The 13,541-nt window shown below is 33.5% G+C and overlaps 1 protein-coding gene across 1 annotated transcript in view; it reads left to right on the top strand.

The window, feature by feature from the left end:
- CFAP47 (cilia and flagella associated protein 47) overlaps positions 1–13,541 on the top strand; it is a 252,315-nt gene that overhangs the window by 216,663 nt on the left and 22,111 nt on the right. The window contains exons 59-61 of the mRNA XM_052674366.1: positions 4,288–4,447; positions 5,054–5,148; positions 7,694–7,846. Coding sequence (XP_052530326.1) covers positions 4,288–4,447; positions 5,054–5,148; positions 7,694–7,846 — 408 coding nt within the window. The remainder of the gene's footprint in view (positions 1–4,287; positions 4,448–5,053; positions 5,149–7,693; positions 7,847–13,541) is intronic.

Here is a 13,541-nt window from a genome sequence, read left to right as displayed (position 1 = left end):
TTGAACTAACTTGTACTACATTACATGTCATCTTCTTTGCCCTGGAGAAGGTGCAAACGGGAGTTCTGCTATAAGATATGTGCCATGAAAAAGAAGGTTAGACCAAGTTTAATTTTGTTCACTCTCCATGTCTGTGATTACTTGAGAGGCTGAGCAACCAATTATCTTCCCAGTTAACTTCAGACATATATAAAAAAGAATTGCACAGTCACATCATTTAGGGCTCAAGAGGCCTCTCATCCATCCCCTCTATTGCTCAAGCAAGGTAAGGTAAAGTTGTCCAGAGTGAGAGTAAGCCAGGTTTTGAATATATTCACGCATAGATGTTGTTGACTGATGGCTGTTGATCCAGAAAATTTTATTCCTCTTCTCATTGAAACTGACTACAAAACTAATGTAGGCAGATTAACAGCGTACTGTATTCTTACAGTCTGCTAATTAGAACCTGTAATAAATGTCTGTGATAATGTTGTACCAGAAGTGAATCAACACTTCAAGCATCCTCTTGGAGATGTTTAAAAAAAAAAGATGCAAACAAAAACAAGTTTGCCTTCCCACCCTTAGTATGAGTTAAGGTAGAAGTGCTGCCTGTTCTTTCTGCAACTCCTGGAATTCAGCATTGAACCTTTGGAAGAGCTACAATAGAAAACATCTTCGTCTTCATATACGAGTCAAGCTTTTACTTCTTCTAGCAGTGAACATAAATGAAGAATACACATGCCTGTTTTGTTTTGTTATGTGCTTCAGATACTTACTGGAATGCTGGTGATCCTTTTCAAGATAAGTTCCCAAAGAAATAAATAACAATCCTTCCTTAGCAGCATCTGTTGTCTGCAAATATCCTGGAGGCTGCCCTTTCCAAATCCTGAGGTTGATGGGAGAAAACAAACCTGATTATACTGGATTAACATCTGTGTGACTAGTGTTAATTTTAGTGGGGCCAACTGTGGTTTTAATTTGAATTATTCTATGTTTGTAATTTTCATGGAGAAACTGTTAAGAGAGAAAAAAAAGAAACCACTGTTAAATGGCTCCACATCAGAAAACACAGTGAGCTCTTCCTTATCTCTCTTTTTCAGTTTGAGGGAACTGAACTAATTGTTGTTGTCCTGGGTGCTGTAAATGGGAGGTAATCTGAGATGTTACAGACTTAACAGCAATGCATCAAGGAGATAGTCCCTTCAGTGACTAGAAACTTTGTGATCCAAGTACATTACTGATATGAAAAATGCATGACTTGAACTGGGATGAAGTTAAACGAGAGGTTGGTGACTCTCTTCAAAGATGTTGCTGGATGTTTTGCTCATCGTAATCACTGTTTTATCAGGGTGGCTCTACGTTGGATGCTTGCTCTTAAACATTTTCCCATGCTACTGTAGAGGCAACAAATGCATTTTTACCCATCTATAAACCTTGCAAAGAAAATCTCTGCTACAGAGATCCACTGGCTCATTACTTTTGTTACTTCAAATGTGCTATGCTTCCTAGGACTGACACAAAAATTACATAGAACTCAATCTGAGTGATGCGTTCCATAGAAGTGAAGCAGATAATTTAAATTACACTTATTTTGATTTAAGTATCTAATTTAGAGCTCTAGTCTTAAGCTTCAGAAGTCAAGTCCAAGGATCCTTTTACAGTCAGTGTTCTCCACTGTCCCTTTGGAGAGGTGAGAGACAAGGCTTAAAAAACAGACTAGCAAATGAAGTAATGTGGGAGATTTGCTTTTCCATAGGGCAGTTGACTCCAACTGTGATTCTTGGTTTGAATCAGATGGCTTCATTCTTGTAAAGGGTCAATTGAGCTTATGCTGATAGCTCTGGCAGTTTCCTAAGGGATACTGACATAGAACAAAGGTATTACAAAAATCGGGCTCAAAGCTTTTTAACAAATGTGTTGTGACTTTACTCAGAAAAAGTATCTTGCTGTGTATTTATTATGAAGAGTTTGTGGAATGACCTAGTGATGGTGATTTGTACTAAAACTGCCCATATGCAGCAGTTCCTCACCCACATTTTCTAAATGGGAATGAGAAAAGAGAAACATGAAGAAATATGTGGCTCTTGCAATTAGGCCTATTTCATTTATCTTATTAACTATGCAAAATCATAAGGAAATAAATCTTTACTAGCAGTTAATAACCAGTTGGTTATTTGACAGCTGCAGGCAAGCCTGGTAATATAAAAATTATTGTCATTATGAACAGCTTCTAATAAGGAGAATGTTTATTAAAAATGTGAACACATTCCATTTCAACACTTACATGAAAATTTGTCTTTTCATGATGTTTAATAACTAATTTTCTGCTAGAATGACCCAGAATGATACCATATGTGTTCTGTATTAAAATTTACTGTTAAAATATCACTGTGTCCTGTAACAGGCATAATTAATCTGCTGTTCAGACAGTATATGCAATATATATGTAGTGCAGCAAAATATCATTTTACAGCCTGTTCTATTTGTCATGTTAGTTGCAAATGTTATTAGTAAGACTCTGTTCTACTTTAAACCCTCTGAAATATTGTTATTATTGTTATTAAACCCTCTGAATATTGTTATTTTGTTCATTTAAAGTTGCAAACTATCCTGGCACAACACTGCAGACCAAAAATTAGCTTGAGCAGCTCCTCCTTGTATATTTTCTAATTATTGTGATGCTGATGCAACAGCAATTTTTTGCTTGCAATTTATAGGCACAACTGTAGAGGGCATGGAGAGGGAATACTTTCTTGGTAACCCTAGCTGAATACATGATGTTCACAGACAAATAGAATCTACTTGGTTCGTCTTCCTGATTTCTACTGAAATTGTATATATGTATATTAATGTCTTCTGGTTCGTAGGTATAGTCGTGTTGAAAGAGCTGAGAAAGTGTTTTCCTACACGCATAGCAAAAAGTAGGGGGAAAGCAGTTTGTGGCAAGTTAAATCTTGTGCTAATGAGGGGCAAGAGAAGCTGCTTTCTCTGCTTGGTACAGCCTTTTTGCAATGTGAGTGGCAGCCTGCCACAATGACTACAATGACAAAAAGCAAAAAAATCCAGGGAAGAAATGGACAAAATCCACAATAAAGTTGCACATGATTGCAATGGAATAAATGTGTATGCAGGGATCTTAACCTTTAAGTCTCTCTGTCTATAGGAAGGGAAACATAAAAGTTTCCCTGCCGACATTTTTTGAGAACACAACAGTCTTTGTTTATCAGAGGAAGCAACCACGGGTAGAGCAATGCTTCTCCCATACATTCTAACTTCTATAGATTCAGTCACACCCAGGGAACAATACAGATATTCCTCTCTTACCATGTGTACATTGTAGTAGACATGAAAAAATGAACTCAAATATTTAGAACATATATCTTAGCTTTGCTTTCTTAACAGAAAGACAAAAGCTGAATCTCTAACCTGGAGATGTCAGTTCCATGAAATTTCAAGAATTCTTTAACAGATTGATAATGAAAAGACAGTATGATATTCTTGTTCTAATTTATGTAATTTACCTATAACTTTATTACTGCAACGTACTTTGAATTTGGTATTCTGACACTTGGAAGACTGGCAAGCCATTGGAAAATGTTTTATTTATTATGGAAAGTGTCAGGTCAGCTTTATAGATGGTATACATATTTTTTGTTTGTTTTTCATTTTAAGAAATGTCAGTTAAATGAAAAATAGTACAGAATATCTATGGCTTCTACAGCATAATATCAGCTCTTTCAAATGTATTGTAATTATGTCCTAAAATCACTTTTGAATTACTTTATTTAAATACAGTGTTATTAGCCTACATTGCAACCCACCAATGTTCAAAAAACATGATTTAGACCCTAGTAAATAGTGGGATTTATTTACATATTATACATATAATCTCTGAATATTAAATGTAGAAGTTCACTTTATCCTGCTTCTTTTTTTTTGAGCTTTCAGAGTCTTCTTGGGTCTCTTTTCAAAGTTTTATCAGTAAATAGAAGTCTGAAAGGTTTTGTTTCAGTTTTGTTTTGTTTCTTTTTTTAAAACCATACTACAATTTATATGAACTCTTCTTTGCAGGATATGGAATCAAAAAATACCTTCTTACAGGAGGACAGACCACAAATGATACTTTAAGATGAGATTTGACTGTAGCAAGAGGAGTTTAAAATGCAATTTACTGTCACAGGGAGAATAAAACATTACTTTGAAACATTAAATATTGTATCTAAAAGAAAAAAAGCAAATATGTGAATAAAGGGATTTAAATATTTTCAAAATTTCCAAAATACTGTAACAATCTATTCTGTTCTACAGGAAACCGGTTAGCTCCAAAAGAAAAACTGGGAATCCCAGTGTTATTCATGCCAGATACAATGATAATGTATGAGACTGTGATGGTAATTCATGTAATGAGGGAAAATGGTGAGAACTGGCCTTATGAGGATTCTGCTGAATTAAATAAAGACTTAAAGAGGTAATTTATTCTGATAGGAAGCAAAAAAAGTAGTTGAAGCTACTCAATCCTGTCATCATTTTCTCATTCAGATATTTGTGTATAGCTCCCAAAGGGGAGTCAAGTGTCTGATTTTGAGAGCACTAGGCATCCAACATGAGCTTTTAATGTATCCTGTAAAGTCTGTACTTTACAAAATGCAAAGTACTAGCTGTGAATGTAGTTATGGATAAAGGAAAAGCAAAGCAAAGGAAAGCTCTTAGAGGTCTCTAATTTTTCACTGATAGTTGTTCTCCTGTGGACACATTTATGCAATGCATAAACTTTGCATCAGCATAGATAATATGGCATGAGAGATCATATACTCAGATGCTAACATAATCTAAGACACTGAAGTATGTGGATGTATGATTTTTCTGAAATCATTGGATCTTATTCCATATTTTTCTGAGATATGTTTAGCTTATTACTTACAACTTACGATAAAAAGGAGTCTCACACATGCAGCATCTCGTAACTCTAGATTGCTTTGGAGGAAAAATTCTCAGTGGTCAATCATGATGATAGTATTAATTGATAGTCTTTCACATTTCCTGAACTGATACTGTTCATTTGTTCTCTGAATAGCGTTACTATATCAGAGGATGGGGGTATTCAGGGAATACTCTGGACCTATCCAATTCGTGGAATACCTGAAGCGCCGCATCAGAAATTAGTTCCAGGTAGGTAATTAATAAAAAGCCTGAACAGTAAATGCAAGGAAATTAATTTGTGTTATCACAAAAATTTGATCATGAGAATTTGTGGTAGTACTTTACCACATTCTTAAAAAAGATAAGAACAGATTTGATAAATCAAATCTCCTTTCCCAGCCTACGAAGTAAAAAAAGGTTTATTTTGTTTTTATCGTGGCTAAAAGAAGCCAGGAGATGAAGGAATTCTCAAGGCTTCTGTCCTTTGCTTTTCCTGTTAATGCTAAGTTAGAGAACTGTAAATCAAACAAGAGACTGACGCCAGGGTAGTTTTCTACTTATCTGCCCAAGATGCCCCTCAAGAGAGATTAGAGGTTAGATGTCCACTGTTTTGCGTTTTACTCTTTAACCAAAACCAGAATATAGATTGGTGTAAATAGCAGTAGGTTTTCCACTTGCTCCTGAGAACTAAACTTTCAATTAAAAATGACCGATATATTCGTAGGACATTTATTGTTATTTACTATGGGAATAGTAAATGTTTCTTGATTTGATGTGTCAATTTTTTAAATGTATAATCCCAGAATTGTGAAATATATAAATCGTGAAACATATAAATTGTGAACAGCCTTTGAAACCAAAAGCATGTAACTTCATCTCAAGGTGTAGACAGGGGACAGTTTTATACTAATTTAATATTTTCTTCTTCTCTTTTATCAAATTTTCTTTGGGTGACTGGATAAAATGCCTTTTTGCACTACAGCTTAAAATACAGGGATGACTTACGGAAAACACCAGAAATAGATGTGTTACTGTCTTTAATTTAATTTGCTCAAGGACCTTTTACTTTCAGACAAATACTAGTGATGTCGTATTAATTAGAGCTTTCATCTCCCTGATTTCCACTTAAATATCTTAAGGAATGAAGCAGAATATTATTGTGCAACATGCTACTGTTGTCCAGAATTATTTTTTTAGCAAGTGTCATTTGCAATAAAACTATTGATGTGTTATCATGTTTAAAAGATGTGTTATCATATTTAAAACAGTTACATAATTCACAGTAGACTTGGCTATAAATCTTTTGATCAGTCTTTTGTACTCATTAGGTGTAATATTCATAAATTAAAACTGCTGGCATTCATGAATTGGTTCAGTGACATCACTGGTACATAAGATCAGAAATTTAAAAATGTCACATCTTCAATAATTTTAAATTCTTAAAAGTAAATCTAAAGTGTAAATTATTTGTAAATAGTTGTGTAGTTTGTGTTCAGTAAATGTAATGCATATAGATAATATTGCAGTCATTTTAAATGATATTATATTTATTTTGGCTATCATCACATTTATTGACTTCTTTTTTCTTGAGGAAATACTATAATTTCAATTGAAAAATGACCTAAAAGGTCTATTTGTGAGTGAGAAACCTGTTCCATTCCTGTCTTTATTCTGAATTCTTACGATTTCCAGAAATAAATTGACTTCTTAAAAAATCCTGCTATAATGTTTATAATTTACAAGAAACCTACTTTTCTTTTAAGGCAGTGTTTTTAATAGTGATTATAATTGTGTTGTCATGTCTCTTAATGAATATATTTATTGAAATTGCCTGGAGGCTACAAGCTGTTATGACAGAAAACAAAGCTGTTTTGCTAGAACATTAGGCAGTACATCTTTTGTGTCATTCTTATTTGCATCTTTATAAATTTAGAGAAGTCACTTGGCTTAGTATCTCATGAGCCCAATTAAAACTATCAGCGGTCACAGAACATGTAGCAAATGTTCAGTAGATGACACATTGGCTAGTTTAAATAATGGAAATTACAAGTGAAAAAACAACAGCTTTTTTTTTATTTTTCTATTTCTTGCGACGTCAAAGAAGCATAGAATTATTTAGATTGGGAAGTGCCACCAGAGGTCATCTAATCCAACACTGCTCAAAGCAGGTATCATTAGATTGTGTTGCTCAGGTACTTGTCAGGCCAGATCCCACAGGGAGGTGATTTTTATCCATAAATATTACTTAGTTATGAAAAAGGAAGTGTGTAATCTTTTCTGGTAGTAAGATGAGCTGTGAAAGAGAGTCTGATGTAGACACTGTTTAGAGAGCAATATGAGATATCTGGTAAACAGGAGTAATACGGACAGTGTACGCTTCTGTATAATTATAAGCCATATGCCAAGATTCTGTCATGGTTCTTTAAAAGCTGAATTTTGAACACTGCTATTCTTAAATTAACAAAAGCAGGAAATAATGTTGTTTCATTTAACTTTTAAATTTCTTCTTTATTTTCATTTTAGTCTTCCTTTCTCATTGGTATGTATATCAAAATATATTGCAACTTCTATTTGCAAAGGAACCACAATGAAGAAATATTTCATGATTGAAGGACAAAGCAAAATTAGCAAGTGCTGTTCTGAACCAAGTCTGAGAAGGGAAAAAGCTTTTAGTAATCTTAGCTTTTACTGAAAATCCATCGTTCACCAAGAACATTTCACTTCTCTGTTCAGTTATTTTGTTTAAATCAAGTTGCTGATACTTCACAAATAACAGATTCTTGCTTTTCTGTAGCTGTGGTACGTTGTCAAGCCAGGGAGAGAGTAGAAAAAAAAGTTGAAGTGCTGCTCACTGGTGTTGTTCCTGGTGCAAACACCACAAGAAATTCTGAAAAGGTCAATGGAAATAAACCATCCAACATCCAAGAAGTTGGTCAAGACACTGATGGTAAGAATAAATAGCTTAGATATCATGTTATTTTAATAGCACTGCACATATGGTAAATATTTCACTTAATATAGAAATCCTAGGCCAGCAGTTGTGGATTCTTTTTTTTTTCTTTTTTTCTCTCAGTCCATATTTCTAACATGTTGCAAATACAAGGCACTCATACGACAGTATTTAGATGGAGTTGGAGGCATATTTGAACCTTTCTTTTTTTTGCAGCTGTCTTTGATGGGAGTCTTGCACACATACCATCTCTTCTTGAAAAGCAATAGCCTTCACAATATCTAAAGCCAGCAAAAATATGTTGGTGTAAGCATTGCAAAGCACTATTTATCTGCAGGCTGTCCCTATTTGTAAGATGTATTCCCACCAGCAGGCCAATATCTTCAGCAAAATGGATTGAAGAAAGAGGCCCTGTTCGAAAGAATCATTAAAGCTTTATAAAAAGATACCTTCCACTTACTGTTAATCAGCTGAGGACACAGTGAAAATCGATTTCTTCAGAGATATGCCAGCTTCTCATATCATACCTCTTTTTGAAAGAGGATGGTATGAAGTATAAGTATACTACAAAGAAAAGAATGCTAGCTACTGCTGCATTCCTGTTATTTCTGTTCATATGTGTGTATTAACTTATATTTACAATGACAAGTTATGCATCATAACATGATATTTTCAATAATTATTGCACCTTTCAGTCTTAACCTACATATGCTTCTTGGTTCAGAGCAATCCGGCTTATTTTATGAAAAATGTTGTTTCAGAATTATGGTGTGATATGAGACATTCTAAATAGAATTTAACATAGCTGTCAATGAAGGGAAGGGAGTTCACCCCGTTCCATCTTTCTCGGGAGTATAATGCACTGTAAGGTGCATTTCCAAAATAGTGGCCTCTGAATTGACAAGAATAACATATATTCAAGAAGTTGAGACAACATTTTGAAAGGCTTGCAGATTCATGATGTGTAGTGCTTGTTTTATTAATGGAACCAATATTTCATGTTTATAACACTGGCTTCTGCACATACTGCAAGACTTTGATTTGGGACATCACTGCATCTTTTCAAGCAAGTAGTCTGGTAATAAAATGCTTGACAACATAGGCTGTAAGATCATTTATAACTGATGATTTTCAATGACGTTTTAAAGTCATTATTGCTATATGAATGTAATGCCTAATAGGAATTGGATTTAAGTAGTTATCTGAGTTTTCTGCAGTCTGCCAGTAGTAAGGTAAGCAAAAGGGTAAACCCCTAAGATAACAGGCAAAATATATATATATATATTTTGTCTTTTCTGAAAGAGTGATTTATCAAGGTTTACATGTAGTAAACAGTTTTTATATCCAGATTTAAATGATGATAATTTCTGGCAGATCAGATTTAATCAGCTATTACTGCAGTTCAGTATTCAAAGTGTCTGGGCAGTTCTTGGGAAGTGAAAAATCTTCAATATAACTTATGTTAAAATAATTAAATTTCACCCATTCCAGAAGATATCATTTGAAATAGAAAATGATTTCTTCAGAAAGACAGGACAATCTGAACATTGTGAAGTTAAAATTACTTGATTTGCTGTTTGAAAGTCAGCGGTGTTGCAGAGATCAAGCAATATAAGGTCAATATTTTAAATTTCAATTGTATTAAATACATGTGTTTATATGTATTTTAACTTTTTTTAAATACAGCTGTAATGTTATTATTTTCAGTAAGCCTTATTTAAGATATAAGTTCATTCATACAAGTGTAAAAGTTCTTCTTTTAACTCTAATAAAGTAGCTTTTCTTGCCTACTCTAAACATTCAGTGGAAAATACAGCTCCATTTTCCATAGCTTTGTACAAAAAAAAAAAAAAAAAAAATAGCATCAAACATTTACAAGATGTCAGTTATAGAAATTTTACTGAAAGTCACATGTTTCTAAGCAACCAAACTTCAATATGCTGAGAGCATATGGAATATACAATGAGAGTATCTTCTGAGGAAATACACCTACTTAAGTTTATTACATGAGCTAGCCAATCAGAGCTTGAGTGTTTATAATTAACTTCCCTGATGTTTATTAATTCATTGTACTCATAGATTAATCTTTGTTCCTTGGTCCTGGGTTATTTCTGGGAAAGTTTCCTGTGAGTTAGTTTCTGGTGAACAGTATTGTCCAGGCTCCTGAGGGTAGCACAGGTGTGAGTTTTTTGTGTTATTGTAAGTTTTGCAGCTATACTGACCAGGAAACAGATGAACAGCTTACTTGCACCTAGTGGTCAAATACATTTTATGAGAGTACTCTTTGTTCCACCATCTGAAAAACAGTAATATCTATCTATCTATCTATCTATCTATCTATCTATCTATCTATCTATCTAGGTATTCTCTACAGTTTTATGACAATTATCTAGTATCTATCATGAAAAACCTCCCGAAGTACTGAATCTCATTTAGGATTTACAAAAATCCTTTATTTTCTTCACTTTCACTAAACCAGCTCTTTGAGATGGAGGAAGAACACCTTCCAGCATATTAAAAACTGTTCTCCACTGTAGCAAGATTGCATGTTAGCTAGTGTTATAGATTCCAGTAAATGCCATTCTGATGTGACAGGTCTGGATCAAGAAGCTCACCTGAAATCATTTCAACAAAATTTGCTATTATCAAATAAATCTATCACTATAAGGTAGAAAAATACCAGTATAAGTGGAGAGAAAATACCCTCATAGACTTATCTATCATCTGGACTGTTTTTAGTATAATTGCTGATAACGTGGGAAGTGAATTCGGAAAGCAATATGAAGAAAATGATAATAGTGAAAATGGCTTTATATATAACTTAAGCCATCTCTCTATCATCAGAATCATTGTGAAATTATTTCTGAAATGGTGTTACGGGATGAAGGAATTATATAAATGAGTTTTAGGAATGAGATTATACACTTCTTTCTTTACCTTGTAAGAAATATAGGAAAGAAAGACAAAATGTTTGTTTCGGATTAGTAGATTGGAGAAAGCTGTTAGTAAAAGCAAAATGAAAAGGTCAATGAGAAGGTGAACCACCACGTGACAGGGAGAGTTATGGATTACCTTGTTGCTAAAGATGACAACTCCTTCTGGAAAACAGGGAACTAATTGAAGTCAAGGAACAGATTAGTGGACTAGAAATGGAATCATAGTTATTTTATGAACTATGTGATTTTTGTTTATTTACTTATGTGTGAAACAGATGAGATTTATGCATTTTTTTTTCTTTCTGAAATAGAAGTACTGGGTCACTGTATGGGAACTATTAGGTCAGAGTCTGAACCAGTGATTCTGCATCACTGCATCTGGTGAAGGGGCATAATCAACCCTGGGAGCACAGGCACATGCAATTCACCTGTGCAACTGAAAAGGGTTGACCTTGGCTCTCCTCTGGAAGTTTCTAGTGATTCCTGAACCTTTGAAAAGGGTGAGCTACTTCTTTGTTATTGGACTGTGGCTAATATCTTTTTTGGATGATCCGAAGCTGGTTAAGCATGTCTACTGCCTCCTATCCTTACAGACACCAACTTAAATTTCAAAGGATCAGTGTGAGTTGTTAATATGTAGAATATAGTACTATGTGAGGTTTCTTGAGTGAAAATGTAATACCTGGAGGAAATAAAAATTGTAGTGAGTGCTTGCAGTTTTAATTGAAGTATCTAAGTGATCAAGCAGTCCCTTCCAGAAAATTACCATTTGATTGTAAAGCAAGAAAAATTAAATACATATTTGTGTTTACAAATGTTAGATTTTCTAAATGTTTTTTATACATCAGAAGCAATGAAAACTAACTAAAATAATACACAGGTATTTAAAAAAAAAAAAACCAGCATGTTTTCTCTCACACAAGAAACACCTCATTGTTTAGTATAGCTTGAAAAGCAACAACAGCTCTAATTAAAATGAATTTCTAAACTACAATCAAGCAACTTCAAACTTTTTTAATGAAATGTTCACATCTTTGAATTTTAAGAATGGGAATCATCATGCAAATTAAAATTACTTTTTAACACTAAGGTAAAATCATACTAAGTTAAAATATTCAATGTTTGCAGCAACCAGACCAATTATAAAATATTCTGGAGATACTCATTCATCCTCACAGAAGTGCAAAAACAATAACTCTAATATGAAATGAGAAATAATTCAATTCTTCCTGGCATTACTTTTTTTTTTTTTTTTTTTAAACTCATGTATACCCAGGAAAAAGAGGGGGAGGGAAAACAAACAGAAGCTGAGTGTCTAATCTGCCCTAACAAATCTCTGAAGCAAAAATATGAGGGTAATACCTCCTGTGTTATTATGTAGGCCCGTGATGTCAGAGGCAATCATTTGATTCAGTCTGAACCTTTATCCCTCACCCTTTTAATTTCCTTCTGTCTCATGGGGGTTCCTTAGGATGCTTGTTTGCCTTGTAATGTTTGTTTTTTTTTTTAACAAGTCTGCTGCAGGTTAACCATTATTTGCAAAGAGCTCAGGTAGCTGATATCTCCTTTAGATATCCACAAAAGACTGTAGCCTCACAGCACAATGCCTTTATATAATCAGAAACTGCACTGTAGAATGAACTGTCTCCAATGAGGTCAAACACTTGCTCACTTTCTCAGGAATAATAGGGAGTTATGAAAAGCTTCTCTAATAACATGGTGAAAATCTATTCCAGGTCAGAAATATCCTGTGAGCCTTTCATGGAATCTTTTACAAATATTAGGGGCATCAATGCCTTGGTAACTGAAATGTAAGTTCAGTTACTAAGGTTCTTATTAAATGAGCATACTAGGCTTTTTATTTTTGGAAATCGGAAATATATCTATTAGTTTTACATTGAATCATAATAGCAGTGAGGATTCAGATTCCAGAGGGGATTCAGATTTTTCCAGATTATATGTTCAGTGTAAAATTTTTGTTTTCCACACTACCATTCTTAAGAGTCAGAAAATAAAAAACAAGCAGTCTATTTCATTTCCTCTTCTTAGAGGTTAATTTTAAAAAATCCCCAACACTGATTCTTGCATACCTAGCACTTGTAAGTTACAAGCAAATCATGAAAGTATATAGTTCAAAATTCTACTGGTTTTCAAACATATCTACTTCAGTAATTCTAATAGAGCTGCAAATGTTGCCTAATACACGCTACCTTTTGGAAATCTTTATTTATAAAAAGCAAAACAATTAAAAATTGAGATTAATTGCCTTTCAAAAAAAACATAATACTTTAAGGCATTAATCTTGGAATAATTACTCAAAACCATATTCTTATTCTTTTCTTTGTTTGTTTTTGGATTTTTAAAATGTATTTTTTTACTGAAATGATATATAATATCTTTTGTGATAAATGAGGAAGTAATTTCCATAATCAGCTTGTATATAAATAGCATGTTCCATTTTCCAGGTATTTGAATTAACAGTGAGTCACAGTTTTTTGTTTTTTGTTTTTCTTTTGCCTGTAGTTGCTGCATGTTTGTTTAGGCAGCATTCGTATTATGGAATTCTCTCGAATGAAATGTAACTCATTCACAGGGGCTTCTGAGAGTATGATAATATGGTAGCTTTCAGAGTTTGCAGCTGATGAAAATCTAATTGCATTTTTTGTGTTTTAAACAGCCTAAATCTAAACTATATCTGTGCTGTTTCAAAATTTTCAAATATTGAAACTATAAATTCATAATTTTTTCTTAAGATG

The sequence above is a fragment of the Tympanuchus pallidicinctus genome, unplaced genomic scaffold, assembly GCF_026119805.1.
Source record: "Tympanuchus pallidicinctus isolate F22 unplaced genomic scaffold, pur_lepc_1.0 scaffold14, whole genome shotgun sequence".
Classification (NCBI taxonomy): Eukaryota; Metazoa; Chordata; class Aves; order Galliformes; family Phasianidae; genus Tympanuchus; species Tympanuchus pallidicinctus.
The sequence above is the reverse complement of the archived record's forward strand: the minus strand, read 5'-3'. Positions and strand labels throughout refer to the sequence as shown.